Here is a 19,810-nt window from a genome sequence, read left to right on the forward strand (position 1 = left end):
GTGTGTGTGTGTGTGTGTGAGAGAGAGAGAGAGAGAGAGAGAGAGAGAGAGAGAGAGAGAGAACACAAATGTGTGGAGGTCTAAGTGAGGACAGCTTGCAGGAGTCTGTTCTCTTCTTCCTCTGTGTGGATCGCAGGGATCAGACTAAGGTCGTTAGTTTTGGTGGCAAGCCCCTTTCCTCATTGAGCCATCTCACCAGCCCTGAAATTAATTTTTTTGTGAATACAATTTTTTCTATTCCACATTAAGCAATAAACCTATTGGATTTATTTCCTATAAATATAGATAAAATCACACAATAAGTTATGTTGATGTTATATACTAATTATATTCAGGACCTTGAACTTATATGATCATGAAAAATAGTTAATTGTCACTGTAGACAAAATTCACAAGAAAGGAAAGAGCTAGGCCCACTTTTCATCATTTTAAGACTAAAAGGGGGATATATTTAAGAATATAGCTAAGAGCTCATCAAAGTTTATTTCTTTTTAATAGCTTTACTAGGGTATAATTCATATACTATACAGTTTACCCAATTAACATATTTAATTTAGCAATTTTTAAACAATTTGAGAGATTGTGCCATTATCACCACAGTTCAGTTGTAGGAAAATACACACACACACACACACACAGACTCACACATGTATGTCACAAAAAGAACCCAAATCCCTTGAGCAGTCATCACTGGCCTCCAGGCAACCACAGCCCTGGGCCAGCCGTCACTAACCACTTTCTGCTCTATGCTGATTGGCCTTTTCTGAGCAAGTCTGTCAATTTAATCGTAATATGCAGCACAGCTTATTTTCACACTTTCAAAGCACGAACACTTGCAGAACAACGTTTAGTTGGGGCATTTCTGTTTCTCCTGTGCTTTACTCTCTGTTATGGGAGGGGATCTGGGCTTATAGAAACAGGGGTTGACAGGTCACTCAGCTCAGTAAGCTGTGCACAGTGCGTCTCTGAGCAGCAGGGTGAGGTGCTGTCGGTTCACAGTCTAGACTGAATGTTCCACTTTGATCTCAGGCTGCTCAGCTGGGATAGAGAGCTTGTATTTGGAAAGGTTTATATCTTTCAACCAGTGGGTGTCAGTATTTGACTAAATATAACTCCGGCAAAGGCCCCGTCCATAAATAACCACAGAAATCCATCTCCCAACCTCAGTAGCGTCAAATGACATGATCTGAACCCTGTTTCTAGTATTTTACAAGTAAGACCTTGTAACACATTGGTGGTGCGTTATCTTTTTTCATAGGTAGTTATAAAGAATTGGCATCTGGTTGCTTCCTGAACTTATACTCTGATTTCTAAAAACCTTTTTCTACAGATCAACCATTTATAAAGAGTTGGCAAGCTAGAACAGATGCTCTAAAAGACTCAAGTGAGAAAGGGACTTGGATTTCCATGTAGTACCATTTCAATGGTGTCTACTAACAAATATAGAGATGTTAAGAAAAGAACCCTGATTAGCCCTGTCATTTGATTAGCCTCGTCATGGGCAATCAGTTGCATTAGGCAATTAACTGCTGGAACATTCGTTTGCCTAACAAGCTTTATGCCATGCCGACTGTTTCTTCTCCCATTCTTCTTGCAGGATACCTCCTAGGCAGTGAAGACTATTACACCCACGAGGCTTGTGCGCCGATTGAGTCTTTGAATGGTACCCGCTGTGCACTTGATTTAAGAGATGGTGAAGAACCTGCAAAAGAGTATAACAATATTTACTCAACAAACATATTTACCAAAAGGGCTACAACCCTCATAGCTAACCATCCACCGGAGAAAGTAAGGCTTCTTCCTTTAATATTATCAAAATCTTGTTGCTTCCAAGGGTGTGTGTGTGTGTGTGTGTGTGTGTGTGTGTGTGATATAATATTTTAGAGCATGTTCCAGTTAGACAGAAAGGGAAGGTTGCTAGAAGTGAAGAACCTGGATCTTCCCTCAGGCTTGGGAGAAAGCCATACAGTACATAGAGATGAGTCTCGCAGGAAGGCGACCCCGGGCTGCAGATGGAGGAACGCTGTCTGTCCTTCAGCATTTCAGGGAAACCCTGCTCACGCTTATGATGCTATGTGTGTGCACAGTAAGTGGTTAGCAAAACCAGGCTTCAGGATACCAAACAGGGGACTGTGCTCGAGGCAGGACTCCGTTAGGGAGAAGTGTCGGGAATTCAGAGGCTAGAGAATGTCCTCTCCTTCTATATTTTTCTCTTCAGGATTATTTTGGTTATTCTTAATCTTCTGTAGCCCCATGTTAATTTTAGAATAGGTTGACCGATCTTTACTAAGAAAATAGAAGTTGGCTGTTTGCTTGGTTGGTATTCATTGACCAACTTAATGGAAATGACTGTCTTAGCAATACTGGGTTTTTATAATTAATATGCACGGTATATTGGTGTTCACAGACACCATAAGGTGCCTATCAGGTATGTCATGTGCAGACTTCGCTGCAGATAGGAAGAGGAAAGAGTTGTGAGACGTCTTAAATGTCTGGATCCAGTACATAGGTGCTTTGGAAACAGAGCAGATTTTTGTGTTGTGAGACCCTGGGCTCAAAGCATGTCCTTATGAAGAACTGTATTAGCACACTCACAAAAATTGGCCCTCAGTGGGACATGGAAAATTTGAGAAAGTGTCCAGGTCCTTCCAATTCTCTGCACTTTGTCTCTTTGACAATGCTTGAACCCTCGGCAGGCAGGGTTCTGGCTTGTGTACCTGTTCAGACTTAGTGACCTGCTAGTGACTCTGTCTGGTACGGAATCTTCCAAACTCTGTCTTCCATACTCTTAGTCAGTATGAAGGACCCTCCCTGGGGACTGTTCTTAGTTTTGCCATAATTTAGGTATTTAAGAGCTGACATTGTCACCTGTCATCTCTAGGCCACTATGTCTGCCATGAAACATGAAGAAAGGGGAGCAATCTCTCAAATGTTTAGAAACCTGCACATTTTAAGTCTAGATTTAAGCCAGGATGGTTGGTGGGCTAGGTAAGTGGCTTCGTGTAACATTAAATGGATAAGAAGATGCAGCTGGGGTGAAATGGTTCTGTGTGTGTGTGTGTGTGTGTGTGTGTGTGTGTGTGTGTGTGTGTGTTTGGAGGGTGTTATAAGCTGGGGGCTGTGGGGAAAGGCTTGAAATCCAGGACAACAAGAGGCAACGGTACCTCCTGCTGGCTGTAGTATAGCTCTTAATTGTATGTGAGGCATTTTATGGACATGGCCTAACACCAAGAAAACCAAAGTAAGGTTGTCAGGGAACTCCTTGTTATCCTTTGAAGAAGGCACACTGTTTGTTTAAGCAAACAGGCTTGGAGAAGTGAAGTGAGTTGTTCAAAGGCTCGGGGCCGTTGGAAGTCAGAGTCAGGATGTGACCTCTCACCTGACTCCAGAGCATCTGCCTGTTCGCCATTCCTAGTCACAGCTAGTGCTGGTTTCAGCTAGTGCAGAGATGTTGAATCCCAGTTCATATTCAGCTCCACAGTCCCAATCTTGGCATCATATTAGGACCTCCTGGGACATTTGCAAGAAATACTGATGTCAGATATTGTGAGGCATTAATATTTCATCCTCCCCCATCTCAGTGATTCTCTGTGGTACCGCTATGGAGATCCTGTGCACTCAGGATGGTTCCCTGAGTGTTAGCTTGATGCTCTCACAAGTACAGAGTCAAGCGGATGGCAGCTTGCAGTTATTACAGGCTCACAATCTGATCTAAGCATGCAACTCTATGCAGCGGAGGTAATCTGTGCACAATACAAAGTCATTCTTACTGCCTGGAGATGGTCAGCACACACAAGTCTTAATGAGCGTTCTGCTCGTCTACGTGTTCAGACACAGTGACCTGCCAGTGACTCCTTGTCTGTATAGAACCTTCCAGGCTCCATCTTTGTTATTATACTCAGTATGAGGGATCTTCCCTGGTGACTGGTCTCGGCTTTGCCACACTTTGGATTTTTAAGGGTGCAATGCTGACATCTCTAGGCAACTATGTCTGCCATGAACCATGAAAAAGGGAAACAATCTTTCAGATATTTAGGGATGTATACAAAACAGTATTGTCTCCAGGTGCCCTCATACCACCAAGTAGCTACCAGGAAGTGGCTGTGGAGAAGTGGAACCGAGGACAGTCACGGGCCTTAAGAGCTCACATCCCATGGGAGGGGTGTTGTTAACCAGATACTGTTTGTAGATAGCATTACAAAATCACCAGCTGGGAGATGGACGTTTCCTGCCAGCATGTGGGATGCTCTAAAGAAGTAACCATCATGTCCAGAGTTCCCAAGCACAGACTAAAGTCAAAGAAAGAAGAGTTAAGTAGCAACCCCTCCATCCTCACAAGGCAGCCCCTGCACGCAGATGCTCCCAGTTTCAGTTCCTAAGACAGCAATGCGACTCGCTGGTTTCAGGAGCTACATTGTTGCAACATCTTTCCCCAGGATTTAACCTACTTCTGTGCTAGGCTCTCAGGTGCCATGTATAGATCTGTAACATGACATTTGTTCTAAGATGGAAGTCATTAAAAGAATTCACATGAAGTGTTCACCAGCCAACTAACGTGTCCTTGCTTTTAAGGGGGCGCTGAGGGAGAAAGTCAGAGACAGAGCTGTTGTGTAACAGTTGAGTTGTTGATTCTGGGCGTGGGGACGCTGCTAATGGCTTTACATGTGTCAGGAAGGGACATCCTTTCTCTTTGATGTCAGGGTGACTCACATAGTAGTAGCACTGTAAAAAGAAAGTCATATATTCATAGCATGACTTTCTGTTAAAATTAGAACAGCAGTACTTTGAAGAACTAAAAAAAAAAAAAAAATCTCTACATCTAATCTACTAGAAGCTTCCTAAGGAAAACAAAACAATGACTCAGTAGCTCCTAGTGGAAGACTTTCTTTGTGTGAGTACAAGCTGGGACGAAATTGGTTCTATTTGGTTGTCAAAGATAGAATAGTAGTTTAAAAATGTATTCCTGTTTTTCCAATTTATACTTTGAATTAGGGAGCCCTCTAAAGACATACAAATGAGGCTTCCTTCCTCAGTGATCTGTGATTTCTTTCCATAGTGAGGATGTTTAGAGTTCAGATCTTAGGAGCCATGGAGCATGACAGGAAAGGGCAAAGATCCATTAGCACCCTCAGTGTGAGTCTGCAGAGAGTTAAGTCTGGGCTTTATGCGATACTTCAGTGTCTGGTCCAGCTTTCCCAACCAGGATTCCGTTTTATAGTCTTAGGGTTGGGGTACAGTTGGCAGCTACGACTGAGCTGATCGGAATAAGAGTTTGGAATCAAGAAAATACCAAGGACATACCAGGTTCTAAGAATCAGAAGTCGGCAGAGGTTAATGTGGGGCAGGACTTGAGTGTGAATCAGGAGTCAGTGAGGTGAGAAGGGGGTCTCTCTCCAAGGCCAAGGACCTCATATCCATAGAGATGCATACAATCCCCACATGAAGGCTGTTTGCTTTGGCCAGTGGGAAGAAACTGACTACAGGTTTTCTCTGGGAGGACCTCACCAACCAGTGGCTACAGGCATGGTCCTGATGGTGGTTGGAGAACCTTCCAGCCTTAGATAATCATTCTTCTCATGAGGCTACCATGCAGTACAGACTACCATTTTCCCCTCCCTCTGTAATTTAAAATTAGTACAGTGGGGCTGGAGACATGGCTGACTGGTTAAGAACACTGGCTGCTCTTGCAGAAGACCTGGTTCAGTTCCCAGCACCCACATGGTAGCTGACAACTGTTTGTAACTCCAGTTCCAGGGGAGCTGATGCCCTCTCCTGGCCTCTGTGGGTACTGCATGCACATGGTGCACAGACATATATGCAGGCAAAACACCCATATATATGCTATAGTAATGCTTCTACTTGGTGAAGTTTGAGAATGTGTTGTCCATGAATGAAGTTCACCTCCTGAGTGCTAAAGACTTGATTTATAGTGGTGATATAAATATACAAAATGGCTGAGTGTAGTAGCACACACCTTTAACCCAAGCACTGGGAAGGCAGAGGTAGGTGGATCTCTGAGTTCTAGGCCAGCCAGGCTACATAGGGAGACCCTGTCTCAAACAATAAAACAAAGTGGGTGTCAGAGAGTATATAAAATGTGTTTCATTGGACCTAACCTCATGAAATGGATTGGACACAGTGCCTGGTGACCCAGAGCTACACAAATGTATGGAATTGTTCACCCCACAGCAAACTGCCCTGGACTGCTCAGATAAACTGGAAGAAAAGATAACTTTTTTGTTGTTGTTGTTGTTCAAAGAACACTTGCATCTCTTCTCGTAAATTGTGACATTATGATCTAGTCAGCAAACAGTGTGAGGCTCTCACATGTGACAGTCACCTGACTGGCCAGCTTCACCTTGATCCAGAGGGACCCCAGAGTGTCGGCATGACCAGTCTGGGTAGCGTGGAAAGTGTGTGTGTGTGTGTGTGTGTGTGTGTGTGTGTGTGTGTGTAGGAGCAGAGGCAGAGTCAGAAGTGTTGGTATAGACCTTAAGAGTAGGAATTTGAAATATTTTTCATGGAAAAAGTATACATTTAATTTTAGCATTTAATTCAAAATGTCTGAACTCCAGATAAACTTAAGGGTGTCTCTTGGAGCTCCCTGTCTGGACAGTCCCTCCTCTTATCACATCTCTCCATCCCCCTAACTGGTTGGCACACACTCCGGCAAAGGGTTGTGTAATTTAGAACAATTTGCAACAATAAAAAGTGAAGTGAGTTTCTCCCTTCTGTCTTTTTGCCTCTTTCATTTATGATTTAAATGCCTCAGATAAATGTGCTTATTCTTGGATCAAAGCTATTGATTATTGTCTCCTTGAGGGTTTTTAAAGATATTGAAAAATTCTATAAGGCCTGGTGCAGTGGCTATCTGCAGAGAGGCCCCCTAAGGAGAAAGGGCTGACCTGGAATACCTGGTGCTGACTGTTCCCAGCTGGCATAGAGAAAAAAACAGAGCCTGTGGATAACACACCTCTTATTCCTAGGAATTAAATTGCCATCACATTTATTTAGTTCAATATCAAAATCTAGTCTGTTTCCTCAGAAACGTGTTAAAGAAAACCCTGAACACTCTCTTTATTTTTTGCTCACTTACCTGTTGGTGCATGGCAACGTTGTAACACTGAGGGTACCAGGAGGGAAGCCCTCATCAAACAGCTGCACCGGGGCATACACCTGGGCATCCTGCTAACCTTTTGAAGCCTTGGTTAACTCATTTGAAAAATGGAGATAACAGGATGGTTTTGAGTGTTAAATGAAACAGAGTAGTCAAACTATTATCTGAGGGTTTTCTATGTAAACATTTCAATATGTGGTGTGTTTATTTGGGTCTCTGCCCCATTCTAGGACTTTGACCTTCAGATTTTGTTTTGGGTCTTGTCGTCTTTTGAACATATTTACTGAGACATAATTTGCATATCATAAAATTCACTCACTTAAAGTATTCAGTTAACTAGGAAATTTAAGAGGCATTTGATCACCACCATGATCTAGTTTTAAAACCCCTCATCACTCTTGAAAGAAATTTCTACCCGGAGTAGTCCCTTGTCTTCCCTCTCCCCAGAATTTCCCATAGCCACAGACATCCACTCACCTACTTTCTGTCTTCATAGACTTGCCTCTTTGGCCTTCAGAATGTTTAAATCAATGCAGTAATGCAAAATGTGGTCTCTGATTGGCTCCTTTCTCTTCATGATTTTAAAGCCCAACTATGTTGTCACTGATTATTTAGTTGGTGATACACTGTGATTAAAAATATTCTGAATGTTATTTTTGTATCCATCAACTGTGAACATTGAGGCTATTCTTGGCCATTATGAACAATGTTGCAGTGAGTATCCCTTGAGCACCCCTGTGCATTTCACAAGCGCATGTGCTTTTGTGGTTTTCTAGGTATGGGAGGGCCTTGTATGGTAGCTGTGTGTGACACTGAGGAACTTCCTGCTGATTTTTCAGTGCCTGTATATAATGCTTTGCATTCCTACTAGCTTCTCCATGGCTTCATCAACATTTTTTGCTTTCTATTTTACAAACTCTAAGCATCCTAATGAGTGTGATGCAGAGGTATCTTACTATAGTTTTTGTTTTGCAGTCCCCTGGGTATGAACATTTGTTACATCTTCTTTGGAGAAATGTCTATTTAAATTCTCTGTACTTAAATAAATTACCTTTTATTGTTGAATTATTTATATACTCTGGATATGAGTTCCTTATCATACATATGATTCAAAGATAGTTAGGCACACTCTGTAGATTGTCTTCACAGTTATTGATATGAACTGAGAATCTCGGCCATCTTATGTGTTGTGCTTAAAGCCTCTGTTCCTTTTAACTGATGTTCGGTTTACACATTCTCTTTGCAGCCATTGTTCCTCTACCTTGCCTTCCAGTCTGTCCACGACCCCCTGCAGGTCCCCGAGGAGTACATGGAGCCATATGGCTTCATTCAAGATAAGCACAGACGTATTTATGCGGGGATGGTGTCCCTCATGGATGAAGCAGTGGGGAATGTCACCAAAGCCTTGAAAAGCCACGGGCTCTGGAACAACACAGTCTTCATCTTCTCCACAGGTCAGTTCACCAGTTTGGGAAATCCATCTCTGGTAAACCCTAGGATGTGCCATTCAGTGGGTAGAATGAAGACAGACTGGAGAAGTTAGTATTTCCACAAGAAATAAATGCCGAGTGCTGGAGTGGAGCCTGGGTCGCAGTGTGAACAAAGAAGGAGAATTGCAAACCTTTCCTCCTTTTGTTTGTATTTTCTAACACACTGGGAGTGTACCTCAAGACCTGGACTCACTAACAGAGTGAATTAGCAGGCACCACATAGCCACAGGGCACAGGATGGCAGCTCCCCAGGGAGCTGGTCACCACAGCCCTGTGCTGTGGCTGCATGACTGCTGCTAACTAAAGTCTGTGTCCTGGCAGAGACAGGTTGGGACACTGTAAAGCCAGATTAGAAAAGGAGCAAATTAAGCTTAGTCTAGAGTCTCCAGGTGTGAGATTTTTTTTTTCTGCATTAAAATGTTTTCTGACAATAAAAGATACACATTCAATAGAAAAAGTAAGAGAAAAAAAAAAAAAACAACAGTGAAAGAAAAAATAAAACCTCTGTGGCCACAGATGGTTGGAGATCACGTTCATGGAATCGGGCTCCCAGAGATGAGTCTTCTAACATTCTTAGTTTCTTGTTCTGTTTTCCTTACATTTCTTTTATTGCTTGGAAAATTTATTTACCAGTCTTTCCTAAACTTTGTGTTGAATTTATCTCAGTCACTGAGTTTTTGTAATCACAGAGAACTCTTAGTTCTTGATAACTCCCTTTCTTTTCTTTTTTTTTTTTTTTTTTGCTTTATAGATGTAAAAAGTTTGATTGTGTGAATGTACTTGATATATGTAGGATACATATATATGTATACATTCTTAAAGTTTACTATATTCACAATATTATCCAAGTTTTTCCCTCAGTATGCTTGTATTTTTGTTTAAGTCAGTATTTCAAAACCTCAGCTAACACCAACCTTTGACTGGCAGCCTCATGCGAGAGATCAGAGCTTATCGTTCCGCAAGTTTTACTGAAATGTCACAGTGTAGGTGAGGTCACACGGGGAGGAGACATCTTGCTGGTCTCATGCTCGTTTTTAGTGTCCTGTTGTTTTGCTTTGCTTTTAATTAAGTATAGCTATCAAATCTAGTGGGTTTAAGCACTTACTGTATACAAGACAATTTCAGGACCCTCATGGTTACATTTAGCAGCCCTCGCAGTCGTCCATCCCTAAGGACTGTTCCCCCATCTTGCAGACCTGAGAACTAGAAACAAAAGAAACATTTAGCCCAGGGTCACACAGTCACATTTGGGCACTGTCTGGCTTTGTGTTTCAGACTCTTCTGTGGCATTTTCTGGCCTCAAGGATGGCAATCTGTTTGGTTATTTGAGACAGGATCTGGTTATGCTCTAGCCAAGCTGATGTGAATGCTCAGTCCTCTGCAGTGCTGGCATTGTACGCGTTTCTCCCCCCCCCCCCAATCCCTGGTGAGAGCTGTTTCCATGGTGGGCTGCAGTGATGGGCTCAGGCAGGGTTAGTGGCATCTACCGAACGAGCAGCTTGTACAGTTGCTTTAGTGCCATCTAAATTCTATAATTTTCTAAGTGTTCTCTGTATTGATAAGGCTTGAATGTGAAATGAGTTTTTCTCTCTCTCTCTCTCTCTCTCTCACACACACACACACACACACATACACACACACAAAACAACCAACCAACCAAACAAGACATCTTAGATGAATTCTTTACAGAGTCTTATAATCTTGGAGTCAGCCTCAGTTTACTTCATTAAAAAACAAACAAACAAACAAACAAACCCAGTGTTGGTTTTGAAGGCCTGTGGAGTCTCTGCAAACGGTGAACAAAAAGGCGGCCAGGACGCTTACTACAGATTTAGTGATTATTCCTGAAGATGCCAGCATAATCGCAAAAACTTGAAGACTTTAAATGAAAATAACCCAAGCCTTTGTCAAAGGCATCATGATTGCCCAGTGTCTGGACAGTGACTTCCTGAGGACGGATTAATTTGTTACTCAAGAACTAAAAAGGACTCAGAAGTGAAGATGTCCACTCTGGAAACTGTTTTGTTTTGTTTGTTCGTTTGTTTGTTTTATAAGAAGGGCAACGGCAAGTGGTAACTGGATTTCTTTTTTTTTTAATTTTTTTATTAGATATTTTCTTCATTTACATTTCAAATGCTATCTCCTTTCCTAGTTTTCTTTCTGGAAGTCCCTTATACCCTCCCCCGACCCTGCTCCCCAACCCACTCACTCCCACTTCCTGGCCCTGGCATTCCCCTGTACTGGGGCATATAATCTTCTCAAGACCAAGGGCCTCTCCTCCCATTGATGGCCAACTAGACCAACCTCTGCTACATATGCAACTAGAGTCACAAGATTTGGGGGGTACTGGTTAGTTCATATTGTTGTTCCTCCTATAGGGTTGCAGACCCCTTTAGCTCCTTGGGTACTTTCTCTAGCTCCTTCATTAGAGGCCCTGTGTTCTATCCAATAGATGACTGTGAACATCCACTTCTGTATTTGCCAGGCACTGGCATAGCCTCACAAGAGACAGCTATATCAGGATCCTGTCAGCAAAGTCTTGCTGGCATATGCAATAGTGTTTGGGTTTGGTGGTTCTTTATGGGATGGATCCCCAGGTGGGAAAGTCTCTGGATGGTCTTCCTTCTGTCTCAGCTCCGAATTTTGTCTCTGTAACTCCTTCCATGGGTATTTTGTTCCCCATTCTAAGAAGGAAGGAAGTATCCACACTTTGGTTTTCCTTCTTCTTGAGTTTCATGTGTTTTGCAAATTGTATCTTGGGTATTCTAAGTTTCTGGGCTAATATCCACTGGGCTAATATGATAATGAGTGTTTATCATGTGTGTTCTTTTGTGATTGGGTTACCTCACTCAGGATGATATCCTCCAGGTCCATCCATTTACCTAAGAATTTTATAAATTCATTGTTTTTAATAGCTGAGTAGTACTACATTGTGTAAATGTACCACATTTTCTGTATCCATTCTTCTGTTGAGGGACATCTGGGTTCTTTCCAGCTTCTGGCTATCATAAGTAAGGCTGCTATGAACATAGTGGAGCATGTGTCCCTATTACAAGTTAGAACATCTTCTGGGTATATGCCCAGAAGAGGTATTGCTGGATCTACTTTGGAAACTGTTAACTGTCTCAAAGTGATTCTCACAGGAATAGAGACATTGGTGTCAAGAATGTCTGGGAAGAGATGGGATAATGTTTTTTCATGATATGTGAGAATGAAAAAATATTTGAAGATCAATGTTTCTTTTGTTCCATGATCTCAGGTTTGTGTGCATAATTTAAATCATTTTATAAACATCTGTAGCATTTTATTCAATTTGGCAAACATAATATTTGAGGATTCTCATTGAAAGCATGGTGGTCACCTGACACTAGAGGTGTCTGATGTCCCGATGTCTGATGTCTCAGTAGATGCTTTAATCTTGGGTCATCTTTGCTTTGTTGGGGGTTGGGTACAGCCGGATTATGACTGTGTGCTTGTATAATGTTCCTAATTTGATTTAGTGGAGCTTTTGTTAGGATTTTTACATCAGTCCACAAGTGAGAGTGGGGCTGGCTTCCCTTATCACCCGCAGGCTCTGTTGTCTTGGTTAAATTCATGTGGTAAAATAATTAGGATGTTTTCCCTGTCTCGTTCCATGATTTGAGTTAGTAGGCAATCCTTAGAACTTTCTTTGGGGATATTTTAAAAGTTATCTCCATAGTTTAAATCTTCTCCGTACTTATGTCTGAATGTGCGGCATCCAATGTTTTAAAAATGAATGTAGCCTGTGATTGGACCGCCACAAGATTCTTCTTTCTGTGTCCACCTTTCAGCTCATTGCCTTTATTCTGCTTGACGTATGGGAAAACCAGACTTTAACAGGATGAATTGCTAATTTAGCCTCTTTTCTTATCTTATTTCTTTCTGGCTTTCTGTCCTTTCCCCCAGCCCACCCCCAACTCCTCTGTGCCACCAGCTGACAGTCTTGCCATTTCGACCAGTCCTTCAGTGACCCGGGTGGAGGTGGTTGTGGCTGTATCTTTAGCATCTCTGCAATCCGCCTTCCTTGGTCTCGGTGCCCTTCTCACTGAATTTCACAGTAGAGGGGACTTCACTGTTACGGCTTGACTGCATGTCCAGCCTTCCTCTATTCATTTCCTCCACTTGCTTATGGTGCAAATGGAGACAGCTTGAGGTTATCTTGTGAGCTGGTGCCCAGTCCCCATTTTATCAAAGAAGGAACCCAAACTTCAAGAAGCCACAAGGTTAGCCTCATGTCAGACACACAAGAGAGTCAGAATTTAAGCTTGGATCTCCTGGAGTCAATATCTAACCGCTAATCAATTGTCCTCTTCAGCTCATCTTGTGGTCTTTTATCTCTCATTAGCGTCCTCAGTGTCTGTTCCCAAAGCCAGCCTTCCCCCAAATCTTTTAAAGGAGAATTCTAGAATCTTTGTTTTTATGCCAAATTATTGCCAGCTGTTTATTCTTTCTCTGAATGTGAGTGGTAAGGGGGGTCTAGAAAGGCTACACAGCACATGTGGCCAATTCTATCCCACATCTGTGTCTCGCGGTCAGGTGATGCACACAGCCTACTGAGTTCCCAGGACTGGAGTGAATGTGTTCCACCTTGCAGAAGCCATTTGACCAAGTTTATTTCCTTCTCTTGTGGCCATCGGCTCTTCTGCCAACCAAAAGCACCCACCCAGCTCTCCCCTGTTAATGTTTTAATGTATAGAAGGGTAAAGAGGTAATGATTCTTTGATTGTGTACAAAATTATTACTCCCAGGCATTCTCCTGCCTTTGTTCAGGTAGGTGGAGAAGCTGCTGTCCAGAGATTAAGGTCAGCCCTGTTGGCCTTAAAAGTTGGGGAACAGTTTCAAGATTCTCGTATTCTAGCACTGTCTTCCCAGTGTCATGTCCTGAGCTATGATGTGCTTCCATCCTTCTCTGTCTGTTTTTCACAGACATTGGCTAAAGGAAGAAGTGCTAGGATGATACGAGGGTCGCTGGACAACCCTCCCCTGCCCCCATCACAGCTCATCTTTCTAGTTGCTAAACTCCAGGAGTCTGTACAAAATCCGGTTCAGAGTAAGGCTGCTCAAAAGTGACAGCCAGTTCTTAATCAGATAGACCAGTGGCTCTCAGTGTTCCGAATGCTGCAACCAGTTTCTCATACTTTCCACAGATGTACTGAACCTAAACCCTGGGATCGGGGGCCTCAGAGTTTGTAACTACATTCCACATAATTATTTTGTACATAGAAATTTGAGGACCTCTGAGCTGAGGTAACTCTCATTCAAAGCCTGAGAATTTACCTTGCTAGGAATAGTCTGTCTGTCTGTCTGTCTGTCTGTCTCTCTCTCTCCCTCTCTCTCTCTGGTGTGTGTGTTCTTCTCACTAGGAGAAGTATATACTCTGATCACATGCTGTCAAAGAAGGATTAGAAATCTCTGTGTATGAAGAGCAGTGATATGCTTGTAATGAAACAAGGGGTGTTTGCTAATAATTGCATTAATCATATGCATTTATTTATTTACATGTATGTGTATATATGTATCTTTCAGAAACCAACCAAGCATAGAGTTCATCTTCTACCAGGTAGCTTTCAGTTGAGAAAAAAAAAAAGTAGGGGCTGAAGAGATGGGTCAGTGGTAAGACTGCCTCCTCTTTCAGCTACATGGCAGCTCACAGCCATCTGTAACTCCAGTTCCAAAGATGCCCTCTTCTCGTTTCTGTGGGCACTGTACTCACATGGTACAGACATGCACGCAGGCAAAAATCCATGTACATAAGGTAGAAATAAACAATTTTTTTCTTAAAGTTAAGAAGACAAGGTTGAATTTAAACACTGTGTTCTTCATGCCACCACTGATATAAATTATCATTGGCTGATTAATGTCATCCTAGTATGAATTTAGTTTGTTTTTTTTTTGTTTTCTGTGCTAGGGTTGAAATCAGGAGTTTCACACATGATGTAGCCAGCTTACCGCTTGGCTACAGCCCCACCTTATCCATTCTTTCTGCAATATGGCATGGATTTTACTGTAAGCAGATATTGCTTGTCTCATTACATACAGACCATTGTGTTCTTTATATAACAGTGACCCTTTTGTCCTTCTTTGATAGCATATGATCAGAGTTTGGGTCCTCTTATTCCTAGGGATATTAATAGCTTGATAACCTGCAGTCTGCAGTGTTTGGGCAAACTTGACCGAGACTGGGGTGCATTTGCAGAAAGCTGTCAAAGGGTGTAGCCCTTGACCAGAGCACACGTGTAGTCCATGAGGCAGTAGGTTCGCAGGCCGTGGATGGGTTCATCATGCACGTGGGTGGCAGTTCACAGGCATGGGGTCATCGTGCACGTGAGTTGTAGACCTGGGGAATTTGGAATGTGTGGCGTGGGCCTGGGGCCTGCTCTGACTTTACAGTGAAGTTGCCATTCACTGAGGGGGGCTCTGAGGTGCTCAGGTCTGTGCTGCACGGTGGAGAAGATCTATCTATGATGTCAGTGGCAACTTAAACACCAATGCCTGTTCAGCAGCAGATTTATGTTTAGATGGAGGAAGTAATTGTAGAATATGAAGGTTTAGCACTTATCACTTGAGCATTCACAAAATTATGCATAATGGATCATTTCCAACAGAATTCAAAGGAATTGTATCTATCCGCTCTATTTCCAAAGTCTTCTTTCCATTTTTGTGTAGGATTCCCCTCAGGATGGGTAGCTGGCAGTAGCATAGAGTGCTGCTGTATGGCTTTAAGTATCCTGTGCAGTTGGCAGATTTATAAAATAGCCTAGAACTCTGTGCTAAGAACCAGCCGTCTGCCTGCTAGCCAGCTCTAGACCTGTAAGTGAATGTCTCAGAAAGCTGAGAACTGTTAACCGAATAAACCAGGTCACACTGCACTCCACTGCTCACCTTGCTGTGACATATGCATCCAACACATGTCTGTCAATCAAGAGTATCGGATTGTGGGTTGAACCCGTGAGACGGGAACGACCCGTCCTTGAGCCAGCTATTGATCCATGCTTTCTCTTGAGATGTTGTATATTAGTGACTGCACTGTGAGTGTGTTGGGTCACTTGAAATTTTTACTCATAAGGGGTATTCACTTACTGATGACTGAGGGAAAATGATAGCCAATGAACTTTAAAGGCTCTAGACCAGTCTTGCTTTTAGTGTTTCTGTGACAACCCACAGAATGCTCGGTCCGTGTCTAAGGAAAGAACACCTCTCAACTCTTACATTTATAGATTGCCAGTGGTTTATTATATGACTGAATAGAAGCAAGAAGATCACATCATTGATATTTTGAGTTTTCGACTTGTGTAATGTGAGGTAATGAACATTCTCATGCTTCTGTAGGCAGATAGCGCCGTGGCTTTCTTAGTTCATTATTAATGGAAGAGGGTATTGAACTGGGCATATTTATCGACCAAACCTCAGGAAGCTTTTTAATTATTTCCAGTTATTTTCTCTTCTCCCTTTGTGTTTCGTTTTAAAGGTCACCGTTATGATGGCTCTGTTTCTGACTAGTCCCAGAGCTTCCTGTGCTCTAGCTCCAGAGGGGCGTTTGGTTGCACAAGCTTCACAGGAGGTTGAGTGAGGATGAAGGTAGATCATAGAGAGTGAAATGAGCGCCTACAAAGCGCAGGTGTAAGGAAGGAAAGCCACGGCACATGCGCCACGCCCTGCCTTTCACGGGTGTCTTGTCTGTCCACATCTGTGTGTCCTTCAGCAACAGTCTCAGCAATTGTCTCCAGAGATCGCTCCTATCAAACAGGCTAATCGATAACATACGCCTGTCCCACTCTGCAAAGCAGTGCTGTTGAATGTGTTGCTTGGACAAAGTAGTCTTGTCCAGACAGGACTGCAGGGTGGTGCTGATATCAGGATTCTACTTTGGAGGAACCAAGTAAAATTAGGAACTGGTTCAAGAAGGTTCTGGTGAACCGCAGCTCCAAGGAACCCTTGAGATGAGTGCGAGAGGCAGATGCTGTGAGAGTAACCAGCAGTTGTAGGGGTGCCGCCTTCCTTCTGCCAGTAAGGGACCCCACCCAGCCCGTGGGTGGTGGTACCTCTGTTCAGAGTGTCCTCCCTTCTTGGTTAGACCTTTCCAGAAGGACACTGGTCAACACTACCCAGAGGTGTGATTCTGAATCGGTGTTAGGTGAAGAATGGAAACATCCCACTGTGTCCCTTATCAGCTCGATCAATCATGTCCCTTTAAGTTATAACACTGTGCGCCTGTCCTCTGAAAGAGTCATGTGCTGACCCCTGATTTACACACAAAGTTTCAAGTTCTGCCTTCAAAAGCTTAAGACAAGCCATCCAACCAACCTGCTAGTAGTACATGACTTCTTAATTTAAGACAATTATTTTGTCGCCGGGCAGTGGTGGCGCACGCCTTTAATCCCAGCACTTGGGAGGCAGAGGCAGGTGGATTTTTGAGTTCGAGGCCAGCCTGGTCTACAGAGTGAGTTTCCGGGACAGCCAGGGCTACACAGAGAAACCCTGTCTCGACAAAACAAACAAGAAGAAGAAGAAGAAGAAGAAGAAGAAGAAGAAGAAGAGGAAGAAGAAGAAGAAGAAGAAGAAGAAGAAGAAGAAGAAGAAGAAGAAGAAGAAGAAGAAGAAGAAGAAGAAGAAGAAGANAAAGAAAGAAAGAAAGAAAGAAAGAAAGAAAGAAAGAAAGAAAGAAAGAAAGAAAGCCAGACTAGAGCATCTAATCTCCTGGAACTGGAATTATAGACAGTTATGAGAGTCATGTGTGTGCAGGGAACTGAACCTAGGTTCTCTGGGAATGTAGCCAGTGTTGGTAACCACTGCGCCTTTTCTTAAGGCCCCTGTAGTGTAAGACATGATCCAACCAAACTCTAAGTTGTATGACACTAGCAGTATTAGTATGTACTATAGAAATCTTTTTGTTTAAGCAGAGAAGGAAAAATCCAAGTAGGACTAGCTTGGGGTCAATTCACAGAAAGATGGGAACTGGTTCATGCCTAGATTTGAAAGGGAGAGGGAGAAGAAAGAAAGGGTCTGCTCTGGAGGTCTCATCGAGTCAGTGAAGATGACAAGAGGAACCAGCAGTAGTTGGTGACCTCACCCTAATGTCACAGACTTTACATGCATCCCCTAATCCAATAGGAGTTGCCAGCATTTCTCAACTGCAGTCACGCTCAGCGCTGGGATCCTAAGTGAGGTGGAATCAAATTCAGGTCTGTCTGACAGCCTCTGTGTCACTGGGCTGTGATGTGACGCATAGGTTAGCCTCGTGCATAGGAACTAGCAAGGCATGTCTGGATGAGTGGCATTCTAGAGGGATAGAGCTGGGGAAGGGCTTAAAGGCATTCCAAGCCACCCTGGTCATTGAAAAAGTAAAACAGACCTAGACAGGCTGAGCGGTTGGTGTCAGAGTGGACACTTGGCTTTGTCTTTGTGCCCAACCTTAGGCTCTTAGTCCATGTAATAATGATGAAGAGATCTTAATGTTGATCCATGGGTACATGAGTACAGCTTCAGTCATATGGAAATGGATCCACTCTGAGAACAGACCTTGCTCTCCTCAAGTGGAAACAAGAGCCATGGGATGGCTGCTTAGCTTTTGGCCAAAGTGTCTGTAATCTGTATGTAGCACCTTTAAGAAGTGGGCAAGGATTGGTATAATAGAAAAAACTGTGCATTTACTGTTGGCCTGGAAACAGCAAATTCTCATCATATGTGCTCTCTAAGCCCTCGTTCTCCCTGCCAATCGGAGGTGAGACAGGACAGCCAGTTGTCACCTCCTAATGGAAATGCACATGAGCAGTATGGAGGCCAGTGTTGGCAGCCAGAGGAAGAAAGGGCCAGGGACAGTAGTTTATTATTAGTTAGCAGAAAGTGAATGGGTGGAAGGTGCCGTGGGTCGGGAATCTTTAAACAGAGGTATCATGGGCAAAGGGAACACATTTAAGTCTCAAGGGGCAGCAAACTGGCATTCGAATGACAAAAGGCTTCATACTGTTTACCTTCATCCTTTCCACAGTATAAAAATGGACATTTGGTTACTCTATAGTTTTGTGGTATTTTTTTCCCCCTAAGGGAGAAAACTGAGAGCAACTAAATTTTCGCCGCTGAAGCATCCGAACAGCTATGTTCTTCCCCGTCTGACTCTGCACCCGTGGATTCTCCCTGAGGGCAGTGGTGGGGGCTGTATATGTGTGTGTCACAAAGCATTTGCCCCTAAGCTGAGAGAGCTCCAGGGCTAGCTCATGGTGAGTGTGTCCCAGATCCCTCTCCTCTGTGGGCTTTGCAGAGGCCACTGTGGCTGTCTACTGTGCCTCGAGCCCCTTCCTCCAGCAGGTTGTCAGCCGCTGGTCCCTGATGAGAGGGCCTGGGAACCAGGGCTAAGGCTGAGCTCTGCCCTGCTGGACTTGTTGTTTCTTTTCTCTCTTCATTCTCTGCTTTCAGAAGCATCAGATCCCCCTCCAGGACTAAGACAATAAGGAATGTACTTGCTGGGATCCCCAGTTGCTTCTCTTGCTGACTTTGGCACTTGGGTACAGGCAACAACAAACTCTGGACACAAAAATGCTGCCTCCCAGGCTTTGTTCCCCTCCTGCAGAGCAGCCCTAACCTCCCAGGGCTCTTGTCTCCCGTTTTCTTAATGAGAACATAGTTGAGGGATTATTGTCGCTGCAGGCTTACTCTTTTCTGGTGTTTCCACTCTTAATCAGCTGCGGTCTCTATGACCTCCTGTCTCTTGTTTCAGTATGGCCACATCTAATCAACCACTCAATGGTGGGGGGTGGGGAGGTGGGAGCAGGTAATGGCTGCTCTCCTAGAGGACCCAGGTTTGGTCTCAGCACCTGCATGATGGCTCATGACCATCCATCCATCAGCTCTAAGACATTCAGTGTTCTCTTCTGAGTGTCGCAGGCACCAAGCATGCATGGATGCATATGCCTACATGCAGCCAAGACACTCATGCACGTAAAGTAAATCAATCTAAAACAATTTTAAAATAAAAATTAAAAAATTTAAAAGCACAATTTCCTTCCTACCTTCCCTCTTTGCCTCCTTCCTTCCCTCCCTTCCTCCTCCCTTCCTCCCTCCTTCCTTCCCTCCTCCCTCTTCCCCTCCCCTCCCTCCTTCCCTCCTTCCTCCCTTCCCTTCCTCCTTCCCTCCCTCCCTTCTTCCCTTCTTCTCTCCCTCCCCCCTCCTTTCCTTCCCTCTTTCC

General features: G+C 43.5%; 1 protein-coding gene across 1 annotated transcript in view; it reads left to right on the forward strand.

The window, feature by feature from the left end:
* Arsb (arylsulfatase B) overlaps window positions 1-19,810 on the forward strand; it is a 170,975-nt gene that overhangs the window by 22,222 nt on the left and 128,943 nt on the right. The window contains exons 3-4 of the mRNA XM_021208442.2: window positions 1,598-1,788; window positions 8,364-8,571. Of these exons, the coding sequence (XP_021064101.1) occupies window positions 1,598-1,788; window positions 8,364-8,571 (399 nt within the window). The remainder of the gene's footprint in view (window positions 1-1,597; window positions 1,789-8,363; window positions 8,572-19,810) is intronic.

The sequence above is a fragment of the Mus pahari genome, chromosome 11 (assembly GCF_900095145.1).
Source record: "Mus pahari chromosome 11, PAHARI_EIJ_v1.1, whole genome shotgun sequence".
Classification (NCBI taxonomy): domain Eukaryota; kingdom Metazoa; phylum Chordata; class Mammalia; order Rodentia; family Muridae; genus Mus; species Mus pahari.